At 36.7% G+C, this 16,607-nt stretch overlaps 1 protein-coding gene across 2 annotated transcripts in view; it reads left to right on the top strand.

Annotated features, from left to right (window-relative positions):
- The first annotated feature begins 3,200 nt into the window (after positions 1–3,200).
- The window catches only part of PDS5B (PDS5 cohesin associated factor B), a 74,630-nt gene continuing 61,223 nt past the window's right edge, over positions 3,201–16,607 (top strand). For both annotated transcript variants that reach the window (XM_010226305.2, XM_010226304.2), the window contains exons 1-5: positions 3,201–3,336; positions 6,254–6,457; positions 11,016–11,102; positions 11,224–11,321; positions 12,263–12,389. In XM_010226305.2, the coding sequence (XP_010224607.1) occupies positions 3,229–3,336; positions 6,254–6,457; positions 11,016–11,102; positions 11,224–11,321; positions 12,263–12,389 (624 nt within the window). In that variant the 5' untranslated portion in view covers positions 3,201–3,228. The remainder of the gene's footprint in view (positions 3,337–6,253; positions 6,458–11,015; positions 11,103–11,223; positions 11,322–12,262; positions 12,390–16,607) is intronic.

Genomic DNA, 16,607 nt, shown 5'->3' with positions numbered 1-16,607 from the left:
ATATATTGCCTACATATTTAACATGCAAGACCCTAATTCATCTTTTATTTGCACCTGCGTAATCTGTATTTTATATTGTTGAGCAAGCAGAATGTGCATGGTTAGGCTATTCATAAAGAGTTATGTACTGTACAGAAACCAACTGGATATTGAATCTTTTAGAATTTAGCATTATGGCCAGTAGATTCATTCAGGTGAAATTGAGTAGCTCCTGAGTCTTGCTAACTGTATACAGAATTACTCACCTGTATTTTATTTGAATTTGACCAAATTTTGGCGGTAGCATCTATTGCAAATCAATTCTAACAGTAGCAAATTGTTCCCTATCCAAACTCTCGTTGTTAACCATAATTTTGCATTAAATGAGATCTCTCAGTTTAGCTCCTTTGTCATAGGACATGAGTTTATTGGTAACTAAAACTGGTGGGTTAAAGTAAACTTCTATGCTTTTATTTTCTTGTTACAGTCTTTCAAATAGTCTAGTTTTCTGACAACATTGCATATAACTTTTCTAAAGCTTCAGTTATAAAAATGTCATCAGGGTGAGTTGTGTCAAATACCAGAGAAATTTGAAAGAGCTTTTTCTCTTTCAAAATATGTGTCGTCTTGCATTGTGCCTTCTTTAGGAATATTCTGGATCTGCCTTCTTTTGACAGATCTGCCTATCTGTATCTCACAGTGGCTGCCACCCCCCACTGAGGGACGCTGCTGCGTTCCAGGAGCTTTTACGCTTTTGTGGTGGTTGGGATTCTGTGATAGGGAATCCTGGACTTGTAAATTTAAGTCCGGTTGAAAGGCAGCACACATCAATCAAAAAAAACTGCTGACTAAAAAGGAAGGTTTGTTTTGATAGTTTGTAATTATATCAGCAGTCTTGCATCTCATGGAGAGGACAGATCTTTCGGGCAGGTCTTCTCCAGATCATAGAGAGTGTTCAGTTTCCACCCAGAACCTTAGATGCCACTGCAGCTTATTAGAAACTTCTCCATGTGTGAGTTGGACATGTCAGCTGGACACCTCACCTTGACCACAATGTACAAGTTCTGTCCTTCAAGTTATTTCGTAGTTGCACCAAGAGCATGTTGTATTCTAAGCTGCTTTCCTCTGCAGTTGATCCCTTCTAACATCCCTCTGCAGCCAAAAGAGGGATTTGATCCCCAGCTCCATAGTCCCACGTCCTTCCCTTGAAGTAACTTTGAAGCTTGTTACATGCTTTTCAAGACCAGTTGAGCTTGTTTTTCTGAGTTGGTGAGTGGTCCAGCAAAGCATTCGATGCTGTGGAACAGCCTTGGGTGGCGAGGATGGGACTCCTTTAGCTGTGGTGAGCTGTTGGAATGATCTAGGTTGTGACATATAACTCTTGGTTGCAGCCGGGAACCATAAAGGAGAGACTGCCTTGAACTGCAGTAGAAGTGAACTTGACTATTTTCTGTGCCTTTTTGAGGAGTGCTGTACTTACTGTCATGAGTTTATCAAGAAATATAAAAGGGATAAAGGTAGTATTGTGTTTTCCCAGGGGCATTAGAAATACTTCAACGTGCTTTGTTCCCCATTCATCTTTATCTATTTATTTTTTACTTAAATTACAGTTAAGTCGTGCTCAGTTCAGCTACCATCTCTATGCAGATGCAGAGATGACAGTCATAAAGTTGGTGAACTCTTGTGTAGCTATTAAATTGCATTACATACTATGTCCATCTGGTGGCTTTAGTGCATGTAACAGTGAGGTGTTACCGTTTGTCTCACACAGAAGAAAGATGATTAAATGAGTAGAATGGCCTCATTCAGGGATGCTCAAGTGAATGATCAGAGAAGAAATTTAAAAAATGAGTTATGATGAGTAGTGTTCAAGACACTTTACACTGATAAAACAACTTTTTATTTCCGATAGTAGTGGTCAAATGTACTCTGATGTCTGAGATAACAATTCATGAAGAAATCTGGCTTGCTGACTTCTTACTTTTATCCCTAAATGACCTCCTGCAATTAGGAAAAGTGGATAATGATTATTTAATGCAGGGTTGCTTTTTTCAGAATCAGTTTCATAAGCGTTTCTTAAAACTGCTACCTTTTTGGTGAACTCATGTCTGATGATCACTTTTATAATTTCTCCTCATTTTCTAAAGTAGATTGTGCTGTTTGCAAGATTATTTAAACATCAGTGTTAACTTTCATTTTGCAGGAGGTCAGAAATGTTTAGACAAAATCTGTAACTTCTAAATGATCATGAAATGTGGTTGGATACATAAAAATACAGTGAGATGTTTCCCATTCCAGTTTTCTCTCAGTGTAGAATGTCTTTACCTTGGGGGCTAGTAAGTCTCAATTATGGCAGCTTACTCCCATCATGTTACAGAACATGTTTTTATCCTGTCTTTCTTTGCTGGATTCTGGTTGACTTTCTGTTATAGTTCTGAGAAGATCCAGTATTTATATAGCTTCTCCTTGTATAGGAGCTTTGTATAAGCAGAAAAATCACACTAGCTTCCTGTGTGGTGCAACTTGGCATGGTTCAAGATGGATTAGGTGGTATGTTGCACCTATATCAGATTAAAGGGACTGAAATAGTGGATAGTAAGGTGGCCTTTATAAGCAGAGCTTAGAAAGAAGATACCATTGCTTGTTTGCAGCTTATGTTTTTAAAAAATTGGGTTTATAGCATAGAGGAAAGCTATCCATCTAGCCCCAAATTAAAACTAGTGACATGTTTTTTTAAAAAATAAATAAATAAAAGCACTGCGCTAAGTTAAAGCTATTTAGCCTTTCTGGGAAACTGCTCAAACTGTTTGGAAAACACAATTGCTTTCAGTGTCTGGTCTGAGAAAAACCCAAGGCAGTTTTGGGGCTGTTATTACCAAGTGATGGTAATGGTTCATCCAGTAAGATACAAGATTCTGAGTTGTCTTTCTATGAGTGATTATCAAATACGTTCAGGAGTTGAGGGATTCTGGCTTTTCCATTAAGTATAACTGTAACACAGGCCAGTCTATCTGAATATGAAGACCCATCCTGTCTACTGAAAATAGTCAGAAAAATAATTTGTTTATTTTTATTTTTATTTTTTCTTTATGTGATTTTTTTTTTGTCTGTATAGTTTCTTGGTCATGCTTGGACCCTTAGAATTCATCTAGTTGCTTGACCAAGTAGGACAGATACGGTAGGCATAAGCTAACAAGACAACACTGACTTGCAAATTTTTTTTCCCCGCAGATCTAAAGTTGTGAAATCATGGCTCATTCAAAGACGAGAGCAAACGATGGAAAAATCACATATCCTCCAGGAGTCAAAGAAATCTCTGATAAAATATCTAAAGAAGAGATGGTGAGAAGGTTAAAGGTTAGTACGATAAAAATAACCGCAGAGCTTTGCTGAATGCAGACAGAAATTTATTGTATACAACATTCACTGATCCTATTACTGTGTTTCATATCTGAAAAGATTTTTTTTTTTTTTGCCTTTAGCTTTACAACAAAAGTTCTTTGTTGCACTCGGAAAGTAGAATTTTTGGGCTATTGTGCTTTCTCTTTAAAATTTACTTCATTTCCTTTACAAGATTGGTGCTTTTAGAAATGAAAATACTGGAAAAGAAAGTCTTAGTTTTAGAAATAATATGACTGCATGGGATCATGTTGTTCTTATGCATTCATGCTTCTCAAATTGTTTACTAAACCCACTTTATTCTAGTTATTTTAACTTCTATCATATAGTCAGTCTTTGTGATCATACTGTATATTTCTGTTTCCTGGACTTCTTGGCCTGTTTTGACCTGACTATAGGAAGAATGGACAGAGGAGAGATTTGGGGTATAATTGTGTGACTACAGATTTTTTTTTTTTTTTTTTAAATCTGACTGTCTACTTTCACAGAAAGGCAGGTCTGTTAGTGATGTAAAGAGAAAATGCCTGCAACTTGTGCTTCTCTTTTGAAATGAAACAGATGTGGGATAGGGACCCTAAATATCATGAGAACTAGCAAAGTTTCATTTGGAGTTCGTATTGTCTTAAAAAGTAGTTTTAAGTCAGTTGGGACTAGTATGTCTGTGTGTTCTAATGCACCAGAGCTGTTCCTGCCCTTTTATGCTTTGGGAATTTGGTCGTTAGGGGTGTGTGTGTTTTCCTCTTCTCTCTTGTATGGCCTATATCTGCTGTGTTGAATAGAGGGAGGCCTTTTTAATTTTGTGTATGAGAGACATCTAACAGAAGAAATTATTTTTTCCAGAGATCAGACTAGCATGTTTTTCAGTTCCTTAACACACACATAGCTTCTTACTGATACTGATTTCTCCTACAGTTTTGTTTAATTTTTGGCTTTGAATGTACAGTCCCTTGTGTCCTCTTCCATCTTCCTTCTTGCAAGAGAAGTGAACTTTACAGGATGTCCTGTAGTTCTTGTTCAACTGGCTGTGCTGGCTGTTTATTAAGGGAAGAGGAGGGAGCTCCTTTATCCCCTGCTTTTACAGGTGCTGCTTTTATGGAGGATCTGAGCTTCTGGAGACCATGGAGACCATGCAAATGCATTGCTCCACTCTATAAACCCGGCTGCAGGTGCTGAGAATAAGTAGTTTAATAACAAGTGAACTTATTAACACCATTTCTTTGACTGCCAAAATCACATAAGTATTAGGGAAGCAGCACTTTCTTTTGCAGATTTTTGAAATTTGCATGGATAAATAGTTTGTTATTTATTTATTAAAGACCATCATTTATAAAAATGTAAATTACCAGGGATTTTGAGAATAGAATGAGAAATATGCAGTGAATTTATACCCTGGCATACCTTACCTTGTAAACAGTGTGGATTTCTGGTCCATGCCATCTCAAAGTTCAAGATGAATAAGAAAAGATTGAGTGCTCAGAGTTATGGACTAGCATTGAAGAGAGAATGTGATAAGAGTTTGGAAATGATGGACACTGCAGGGAGGGCATATTTTTTCCAGTTTATCTTCATATGCAGACTAATAAAATACTCTTCAATAAGCTATATAATTATAGCAAAGCTTATTGCTGTAGAATATGAGCAGGATGGGTTAGGAAATTTGGGGCAAATCTAGAAGACGGTCCATGAGTTTTCATCATGTGGTCTGTGTGCATTTCCTTTCTGAGAAATCCCCCAACCTCTTGATTTGCAGGTCGCTAGAAAAGTATGGTAGGAGAATTAACTTGTTTTACTATGTTTTTTTTCTATGGCAGACAGCCTTGAAGATGGGGTGACTAATTAGTTGTTCTGATGAGCATGAAACTTCATGCTGTTTGGAAAGAAAAAAATTAACATTCCTTTCCAAGCTGACATTAAACCATACTTCTTAAAAGAATTCTTATGGCACCTGAATATTTGTTACCCTGTTAATGAATTATACACATTTTAATTACTTTCTTTATTGGTGAACACAGTTATTCCTTGCTGGCAGTGCTGTGGGCAATCTCCTGGCTAGGGAGGGCTTTTTCTTTTAATTAATGGGAGTTATATCTGTGTGTACGTTATTTTTTGCCCTTTACTAAAGGATACTGACATGTTCTGAAAATGTTGTAGCTGCTACGATCTGAAGTATGAAGGAGACCCTTAAAATATGGCATATCGCTATTTTTTTTTTTCCATAAAACTTGAGTGAGTTGGACTCCTTAAAGTAACTAATTTCTTGTTTGAGTCACAGAGATGCAATTACCTGTGTCAATACTTTCTCCTTCAAACAGTTTTGAATACAAGAATTCTCACTAACTAGCAGTAACTAATTGTGTGTGTGTGTGGTATGTTTTTTTTTTTTTTCTCCTCTCCTGTTGTGTCTTGTGTCTTTTTGGTCTATTTAGGTATTTAGGATGTAAAATACTTCATGTGGCCAGGATTTTTTTTTTTTTTCCCGCCCCCCCCCCCCCCCATAACTTAGTCCACTGGATCCTTATCCTTATATTAATTAGTATTTTAGTCCTGTCAGATAGCAGCCATGCTGCTGGCCAATACTGGAGTCTTATTCATATATTGCTTTTGTTGAAATTCCTCGTGATCTGCTTCTGTTCATGGGCTGTACAGGTGAGAAACTTGTACTCAGAAGCTGTGGTGGAAAAAAAAATCCATCCTGTGAAAAATAAATATAACTTTAAACTTTTCAAACAAGTACTACTGATTTGTTAATAATATTTAGACTCATTGCTAGAGTTTAGGATGCTTCTGTGATAGATGTTACGCAATCGCAGAAAAAGCTTTGTTATGACTGTTCGGAATACTTAATTTGTATACTGAGATCTTCCTTTCTTTATAGATGGTTGTGAAAACTTTCATGGATATGGACCAGGACTCTGAAGAGGAAAAGGAGCTGTATCTAAATCTTGCCTTACATCTTGCTTCAGATTTTTTCCTCAAACATCCTGATAAGGATGTACGTTTGCTGGTAGCGTGTTGTCTTGCTGATATTTTCAGAATTTATGCCCCTGAAGCTCCGTACACTTCACCAGATAAACTAAAGGTAAACTGAATTAATCTGTTTTTCCACAGCTTATTATTTTGTATTTTTTTAATGAATGAATGTTGTAATTGATATATATATATATATATGTGTATATATATATGTGTATATATATATTTTTGCTCTTGATCTTGCTGTTCAGCCTGAAATTTTTCCTGACTTTCACTTGATTGTGGGGTGCAAGTATTCTTTTAGGTCAAATGTTTACCAGATAAAGTGATATATAGTACAGGTTTCAGTAATGTGCAGGTTTTTGGATTTACATTGAAAAGAGATGTTTTATTCAACTATCTTTGGGATTAACAGGTAATGGGCTAGTTTATTAGCCCAATATTAGCGATGCTGACAAGTTCTTGCAAGAATCTCTTGCAAGGTAGCTAATTCCTTAGCAAAATCTTATTGTTTCCAGTTAAATTACCAAAAGATGATTAGTCTGTTTTTATAGACAAGATGTACTGAAGGCAAGAAACATGATTTTATGTAGAAAATAATTTATTTCTGATGTGAATTGGAGAATTTCACAGTTACGGTATCTCTGATCCCACTAGATGGAGATGGTTAATTGGGAAATGCCAACTTTGAGAAGGCAGTTCCACATTTGCTCCATTTGTTAGAGGTTTTCTTAACCTTTTTTTTTTTTTTAATAGAAAACTAACTTTTTTCAAGATCTTGACCAACTTCTGAATCTAGACTAGTGGGCTCAGTCCTGTAGGAGATCTTGCAGGGGAAAATGCACTGAAAAACTTGTGCTTCTTACTGTCATATCTCCCTCTTCTTAGAGTCTCTTTTTTTGAGTGGAAAAAAAAGATGTTTGTGGTGAAAGATGCATCTGTTACGGTGGAAGAAATCACTTAATTATTGATCTGGGGTAGTACCAGAAGTGCTTTATTAGTAAGATAAGCAATACAGGTTCAGCTGTAGTACACACCTTGTTTAGCTGACATACTGGGAGAGAGATTTTTACGAATCTGTTAGCTTTGTTTTTTTAATTCTTAATCATTGCGTCTGTGATTGCATGTTTGATTACAGCATTTATGACAGGCAAATGTGAGCTTTCCCTACCATGTTATGTTTAAGTCTGTTTTTGAGCCTTCCTGTTTTCTTTCAGTTTTGGTTTTATACTTAGTTTATTAGTCTTAACTTTTTTTTTTTTTTTTTTTTTTTTTTCTCTGTCTGAATTGGTATAGCGTTTTTCTTACCAAATCTGGGTTAGAAAATGCTAACAAATTTTCAATTTTGTTATATGTCATCCTGGAAGGTTCACATTACTGATCTTACACTTACAGCGTAAGCAAAAGTGCCTTACAGCTACTTGGGTAGAGCTGTAAACAGACCGGGAAGTTCTGTCAGAATTGGTTCTGTAATCTGTACAGATTTCAGAATTCAGTCCCTTTATGCAGATTTCTAAATGTGTTTTGAGAAAATTTAAAGCGTGGACAGTAGAGACTTTGCCCAGCAGTACTGAGGTAGATAGACTATTGCAAACCAGTTTCCGCTGAACATAGCTTTTGTGGTTGCAGGACAAGCTCTGATACAAATGTTGAAGAGTTCCTCCACTTTATGAGAAGAGGTAAGAGGAAGAGTTTTTCCTCTTGGCTCATATTTTGGCATCATTCTTACCCAATATTTAATATTTGTATCCTGACTGCAGCCTTAAGTGTCTCCTCTTGTATGTATATGTACCCACATTGGAGAAGGAAAGTTCTGAAGAGGATAGTTTTGAGAGGTGAAGGTATCGGTTTGGAGGTTTTTGTCCTTGCTTCCGAGACTATTCAGGTCATCTTGGATCACTTTGCATGGTGCATAATTTGTAAAGAGAGCAGAGATCACAATTTGAATTGCTCCACTCTTATGTGTATCCTCAGTATAAATCTTGAGTTCCTCACAACATTGAAAGAGCTTTGTCAGCAGGGGTGGAAAATGCCACAAAAAGGCTCAAAGTAGAACTGGACCAAGGCTGGGCCTCTGGGGTGTGGATACTTAGGTTCAGGCCTCAGTCTGAGGAAAGCCTAACATGTAACCCTTTCATGAGGGAAGGGGAGATGCTCTAATCACTGCTCTGGGTCAGAGAAGCATATTCTCTTAGATGTAGAGTCCATCCACCTCAGCTCAAAAGGAGATGGCAGAATTTAGGCAATATGAGTGTGTTCTGTGGTGAAGGCTACGAGTTTCATGCATCCTGAGGCTTTCATGTGGTTAATTGAGAGTTCTTCTGTGGATTGATGTCTTGATACTAATGCTCTCCCTAAACTGAACATAAGCACCTGTGCTTTTAGGGTTTGGACTTCAATGCGTGCTTGTTTTATGGCGTCTAGTGTGAACCATGGTGTCTTTATTTATAAAAATGTTGTGATTTCTTAGCTGCAGTCCAAGTTAATCCTGTGTTTTGTGCATGTAAATGCGTGTTCAAATTCTTTATTTGAAGTAAGTAATAGTGTACAATGAGTATTCAAAATTACCAAGTGCTTTTGATGTTAGTCTGTTCTAATTCCTGTTGAATAGGAATAAATTACCATGTTATCAGATCATGCCATTATTCTTTGTGAAGCACTCAAGAGCTGTATTGCATATGCCTGCTGTACATTGATGAATACAATACAGTAATGTATGCCTTATCTATAAGGAAAAATAATTTTGGTCTCAGTGCAGGCTTTGAATTGCATACGGAACAGCAGGATTAAAAATACTCTGAGGTGCAGTCTGTATTTCTCCTAAATGTCACAGTGCCTCTTGGCTACCAGCTCCTGGGATTCTGGGCTCATGTCCGGGAGCCTGCTTGTGGTTCGGGCCCTGCGTTAAAGGGAAGGTAGGGGAGCTCCTTTGGGATGGTTTTGCCTGGGCCTGGGCCTGTGCCGTGGATGCTCTGCAGGGGCTGGCTCATTTCATGTGTCCTTTGGGCTGTGTCTTCCGGTTTGCTCTCAGCATAACAGTCACCTCCACGTGCTTTGTGGTGGAACACAGGAAGTTCCACCTCCATATGAGGAAGAACTTCGGAGTCTCCTTCTTTGGAGATCTTCCAAACCCGCCTGGGTGCCACCCTGTGCCACCTGCTGTAGGTGTCCCTGCTGGAGCAGGGGGTTGGACTAGATGATCTCTGGAGGTCCCTTCCAACCTCAACCATTCTGTGATTCTGCGATCTGCAGCGTGAACCCAACAGCAGTAAATAGAGACGATGAGAAGATTTCCTTCAAAAAGCCCACTTTTGATCCAAAGCCTAACACGAGCTTAGCTGCATCTTTGAACAATGTCCTTGCTGTGGTTTTTCTACCAAGAGGTGATACTGTCATACCTAACTTGGTTGTGATTAGGCTGTAGTAAACACTAGACTCATTAAGGTGGGATTATGTGATTGTAGCTGTGGAAAGAGGGACCATGTTCCCTTCCTTTGTCCAGCTGTCCATTCTCAGGGTAGGGTGAGGAGGAAGATAATGATGCCCATCGTAAATGTTTGTTATACAAAACTTTTCTAGACTTGAGCTCTCTATACTTGTTTAAATTTGTGTGAAAGCTTGTTAATTATGTGAAACCTACTTTATATTGCAATTTCCTTTCTTCCTATGGATCCCTTTTTCAAGGTCAACTGTAAGGCTTTTATATATTTGCTATGACAACTTTATGCCTTTGGAAATTATTAAAGGGTAAAGCTTTCCTTGCTGCTAACTGAAACTTCAATCCATCCTTTGCATGTTTTTAAAAATAAAATTGAAACTTAAAAAATGAACTTGAAGGTAGAAATTTGTTTTATACTTAGATAAAATACTGTGGAAACTGTTGAGGTTGTGAAGACTGTTCTTAAATGTGTGATGTGCCTCTGAATCTTGTTTTTATATAGTAGTTATGAATTTACAACTATTGGTTATCTTAATGTGGAAATGATTTTATAAAAATAACTTTCCGTATGTTTCTGTTTTGTTCATAATTGACTTTTTATTGCTTACAATCTTATTGAATATATTATTGGATGAGACATTTCTCATGCTTTCTTTACCAACTTTCAGTATGAGAATTTTGATTTATTGGTTTTGCCTTTTTTTTTTTTTTTTTTTTTTTTTGCAAGAGATGTGGTCTATGTCAGTAGAAAAAAATTGTTTAGAGTGATGATTAAGAAATGCACAAACATTACCATACAAGTCTGTTACAGAACTCGGGAAAGCTGCAGTTGGCTGCTATTTTTTCCCCTTCTTGCCTCCTTTCCAAAACTGCTATAAAATGAAAATGTGAAATTCATTTTTCTCTTGAATAGTAGTGTGGCTTATGTAGCTATATCAGGTAGGTGCTATTGTATTGTCAAGTGAAGTGCTTTCCTGTGGAACTGCTTCCTAAAACTTTTTAAAAAGTTGACACATTCTAACATTACGTCTTGATGTTCTTCCCCATGTTGTATAAATCTTGTTTTAGTCAGTGAAATGGTCAGTGAAATGGTATTTCTGACATGACTCTTTCTTGTGTTGAATAATATTAGCAATTAGATAGCAGGTGATAGCAGTAAGAAATGATGATGATTACATTTGTAGAAGTTTCTTTGTGATTGAATAAATATCACTTTTTTCATTTTCAGGATATATTTATGTTTATAACAAGGCAACTGAAAGGTTTAGAAGATACGAAAAGTCCCCAGTTTAATCGCTATTTTTATTTACTTGAGGTGAGCTTTATAATTTCCTGTTTCCTAATTAAGTTTAAAAACTACATATATATTAAAAACTACATATATTTAAAACTTACTATGTATTAACTGCTTCTTTTGCCCTTTTTGTCCAAAACAGAATATTGCTTGGGTGAAGTCTTACAACATATGCTTTGAATTAGAAGACAGTAATGAAATTTTTACACAGTTGTACAGAACACTCTTCTCAGTAATAAAGTAAGTATTGTTGTCCTAATTATAATATATTATTGTATATTTGAGGTGAGATGTTTTGAACATGCAAGTTCAAGCCTATTGTGCGACTGTAGCATTAATGAGAAGAGCTTAGTTCAAATATCCCAGTAATGGAGGTTAAATAAAGGCAGCAGTCTACATGTGGCAGACTATTATTTCTGCCTGTTTTAAATATTGTGACAATATTAGCTGGAAAATACCTTGTTTTACAAGAAGTTGCCACTTACTTGGTGTGTTGTGCCAGTCACTTGGCATTTCAAGAATAAAACAAAATAAATGCAGTAAGAGACAATCAAGGTAGAGTGGTGCAATGTGTAGTTCATGAGGCCTTTGTACTTTTATAACAAGAATCCTCTAAATCCCAGAATTGTTGAGGTTGGAAGGGACCTGGGAGATCAGCTAGTCCAGTTCCCTGCTCAAAGCAGGGTCAGCTAGAGCAGGACCTGGAGCTGTGTCCAGTTTCCCAGGAACTGTGTCAGGAGCATCTCCAAGTATCTCCATAACCTCTCTGGGAAGCACCTTCCAGTGTTTGATCACCTTTCCAGTGAAGAAGTTTTCTTTCCTATGTTAAAATGAAGCCTGAGCCTTCCTTTCTCCAGGTTTAACAGGCTCAGCGCTCAGCTCGTGCTCAGGAGAGGGGAAGGGTGTTCCAATAGACCATATTATCCTCCAATCTTATTCTCCTAGAGGCAGATACAGTCATCTTTCTCTTTCAATATAATAGCAAATGGAGAGGAAATGAATATTAAGAATAGTTTGGAAAGTGGGATATACAGTCCAGAAACCCGAGTAATTTGGCTTCTAAAAACACTCATCATTTGGTTATTATGCTCCAATGTTGTTTGGCATTACCTTGCTGAATACTCTGAATGGAAAATGTACTTCATAGGAATAATATACTAAATTCTTGTTTTTAATTTCAGCAATGGCCATAATCAGAAAGTGCACATGCACATGGTTGATCTTATGAGCTCTATCATCTGCGAGGGAGATACTGTGTCACAAGAACTTTTGGATACAGTGTTAGTTAATCTAGTGCCAGCACATAAGGTAAGACTTAATAGTGATTTAACTTTCTTGTAATCATGATCAAAGTTTATCAAATACATGTATTCAGTTATGTAGAGTTCACTGAGAGAATAGCTGTAACAACTAAGTTGCTATTATCTCCTTTATTTAAACAACAATTTCAATAGCAAAGAAATTTAATGACATGTGAATCTCAGCAATAAAATGTTACAAACTAAATTTTGTAGATGAGACTGAGCACTTATATTATGCAGTCATATAAGTTCGCACATGCATTTTGCATACGTGGTTTGGACTATTAGAAGTCCTTTGGAAATTATTGTTCTAAATGTGGAGTGTGGGGAGAGTTGTTGTAATAGTTAACTCTCTTTATTATCTCAAATATGTTGACTAACTGAATAGTTTCAGATATGACAATGACTTTGTGTCATTGGAAGCACACTGGTGTTTTTGATGTAGCTGTAGAAGTAACTGTGTCCAGAAAACGTGGTGCAAGAGGAGCCAGAATGATGGCAGTCTTGCCAGGGAAAAATCTCATTCCAGAGACCTGAGAAAGAACTCCAAACTGTTTGTGTGTTATGAAACTTTAGTTAAAAGCAAGGAGGAAAGCTGTTGAGGAAAAAGTTTAGGTCCTGCTACAATCTCTCACTGAATATACACTTAACTGGATGCTGGGTATTTCTGGCCATTTTCCGCCTGAATACAGTGCGTGTGTGTGTGTGTGTGGTGTGTGTGTTTTCTTTTTTTTTTTTTTTTTCCTGAATACAGTGTGTGTGTGTGATGTGTGTTGGTTGTTGTTGTTTCTGTTTGTTTGTTTTTTCCTCTTAAATTCTTTTCCAAATTTAACTTTTAAGAGCTCTTTTTTTTTTTTTCCTCTCCTTTATAAAAAATGAAAAGGCTTTTCATAAGATGCCTTGAAAGAGTATAGCTTGCGACACAACATAATGCACCTTGCCAAAAGTCATTAGATTTTGTCAATGGAAAAACAACTTAAGCTGTTTATTTACTATGTAGGACTAATTGTGCAATACTGTGGTCAGGGGCTTTCTTGATCAGAAAGATTTTGTGTCCCTCCGTGATCCTAGTTTCCTGTGCTGAAGCCAGACAGAAATTTACTTACCTAAAACCCAGAATTACAAAGTAAAGCCAGAATTCAACAAACAGAATTATGTGAAATGGGTTACTTTATATTTTCTCAGTTGTTAAATGCCTGTTGTCTTATTCCTTTGAACACAAAGCTGCAAGATACATAACGATAGGGTCTGCGTTACCAAAAACTGTATGTTAGGTGGCTTGGCTGCAAAAAATTGAATTGCTAGAAATCAGATTCACCACCAAAAATGGCAGAGTGGGAGGTTTTGATGAAATGGCAAGTAGAAAATTTGTGTTTAGCTGCAAATTCTGGATGCAGAAAGAGATTTCTTTTATGGTGTGGAAGAAGCATAGATTTGTCATTCAGATTTGAAAATTATCAGATTGAGAGATTATTGTCTTTTAAGATGGCCAAGTACATGGTGAGTGACACAGGTAAATAATGTATTTTCAGATCAGCCAGAAGTAAATAGTACAATAGCGACTGTGGAGTGCGCCTGTGAGCTGAATGGCTGTATTCTAGATAATAGCGATACAGGTGATATAACTTCTGGTGAATACTCAATAGTATTGAGTAACACTGCTGAGGCTGAAGACTTGAGGAACTTACCTATGTACTTTATCAAAAGAGCAGTCTGTAAACATGTATTAGGAACAGAAGGTTCAGACAGCTCTTTAGTTTTGAATCCTTCATGCCAAGATTCAGTAGTTTCACTTCAACATCAATATTATAATAGACAAATCAATATTAAAATTATGTGCATATTTCTAAGAGTAATGGTAACTACCTTGAACAATTTATCAAGGGTTAGGGTGAATTCTTTACTGCTCATACCTTTTAAAAACTGAGGTAAATATTTCTCTTTATAGAAATACCAGATATAGTCCTTACTTGTGTAGTAGGTCTATGGTGCTGACTGCTGTAAAAGGGAATGAAAGTGACTGATGCTATTGTCACAAATCAAGTACATTAGAGTGTGCACTGGTTTGCTTGCCTTCTAAAGCAGACATCCAATAATTCAATAAAATGTCAAACCTCATTTCCTCACCATGTGCCCAACTTTTAATTTCTCTCGTCTTTAATAATTTTCTTCATCTTATGGTTTGATTCTTTTCTTCCTTTCCATGATCTCTGCTGAGATTCTTTGAATAGGAGTATGTAAAGACAAAAAGAAAAATAAAATGAAGAAATCTGGAATGGAGGAAGTGATGGTCAACATAAAAATGCAAGCAGAATGACTGCTTTTCCCCTCCCTTCTGTCTTGTCTGTTTAAATTATAAAGCCTTCATGGCAATACCTGCAAATAATTTCTGTAAGGTCTTTTAGCAGGTAAATTGTACTTTATTTCTTTGAATTTTTGTCAGACTGTTCTGTTTTCAGACTCAGAAGTACCACAGGGAAACACGCTTTACATATCCCACAGGCTTTTCATGTTAATCGCCCCGCAAAGTGATATTGACAATTAAATTCCTCACCTGTCTTTGTTAGAAGCTTGCTTAATAATTAGTGTTATCTGTCTTGGCAGCACTTTAGCCAAGCTTTCTTTATTGTCAGCCATCCTTAAAAAGCCTCTTCCACACCCTCACCCCCAGATTTAACAGATCTGAAGAACCCATTGAAACTGCTTTACGAAACTGTCTTTTGAATACAAATTCTGCTGCTATGCAGAATGTTGTTAAAATAAAAATGAATGCCTTTACAAATTACGAGGAGATAGTGTTAAAAAATAGATTTTTGAAGAATACTTTCACCAAATGAGCAGAATAAAAGGTTTAACATTTAATTTCACTCTTAAAGATATAAATATTTTTTTAATCTTCTCTTTTTGGGTGAGGGGAAAAGGGTCCTGCATTGAATTGTTAATTTTCTTTTCAAGGATGAGTACAATTTATTTGATAACTTTGAGCTGTGTTAAATTCAACATTAGGAGGTAGTTGAAAAATACCCAAGATTTTTATTGATCTACATTCCGCCCTTTTCTGGATAGTTCTTTGATTTGTCCTGATCAGTCTGTTTTATTTTTGCTTTTTCCTTCAAAAGGTAATAGTGAAGAATGGTTTCTTTAAGCGACATTGGAATCGGATAGCTTTGTTTCTGTCCAATCTAGTGCTCAGGAAAGCTTATCCCTGCTGGATGTTCGCTTACCTTTAGGGACATCCTGAGTAAGATGGTTGCCTCCATCAGTGAGGAATTTCTTAAATCATTAGAAGATCTTAACTTCATGTCTGTCTTTCTCCCCCTGCTCCCCAGTGTATGGAAAGACTGAACTGAGGATAACTGGTTAGAGATATATGCAGAGAACAGTATAGTTAAGTGTTTACTTCCATGCAAATTATGGAAATACAAAGTATTTTTATTGGCATTACGTTGGCCAAAGAGATGGTTTTGGCCTTTCTTGAAAAGTCTGGGAACCTGCTTGCATTTGGGCTGGGTTCCTTCTGGTTTCATTTGATCTAAGTCACTGCTGCTTTTTCCTGTTTCTGCCTTTATAGATGGAAAAAGGGAAAAGAAAACTTTCTCGTGCACATGCATATAATGTTTTTAAGATTCTCAGCATCGTTATCAAGTTTGGCCCCTGGATATACTAGGGCCCTGGATACTAGTACAACTAAACCAATTCATGAGACATGGAAAAAAATCTTAAGTTTACTTATCTAGCTGTAATCAAAACTTTGTTTTTCTTGGTGTGGCTTGTGTGTGTGTCTCTAATGATAGAATGCAGGGCAATGGGAATACTTTATTCAAGGCTGCAAATATTCCTAGAATTAATCTGCGTGGAGGTTAAGGCATTGGGAGATGTTTTGCCTGGTCTGCAGTAGTTTAATTATGAAAGATCACTTCAGTTCTTTCAGATTTCCTTTCCTAAGGCTATGTGTGAGAGGTTTTCATTTTACTACTTTTTTTCTTTACTAGTAGTTGTGTAGATAAAATTATGGCAGCTTTTTTAATATCTGCAGCAGTATGAAAGATAAGAGCTGAAAATGCAATTATTTTGAATTGGAGCAGATCTGCCTGTTGTAACTTTGCTGTGTTAGCTCTGCTGTTCAGACTTGTTTTACACCTAAGTCGGATCTTAAGATCTGGAGCTCATTCTTATGTGGATGAGAGCAACTTTCTGTGTTTTGGTGGAGAGGAACTGTGGAAGT

This window comes from Tinamus guttatus, unplaced genomic scaffold (genome assembly GCF_059628265.1).
Source record: "Tinamus guttatus ecotype Peru unplaced genomic scaffold, ASM5962826v1 Tinamus_guttatus_pri_ptg000150l, whole genome shotgun sequence".
NCBI classification, from domain to species: Eukaryota; Metazoa; Chordata; class Aves; order Tinamiformes; family Tinamidae; genus Tinamus; species Tinamus guttatus.
Note: the sequence above shows the minus strand (reverse complement) of the source record. Positions and strands in the feature narration are given on the sequence as shown.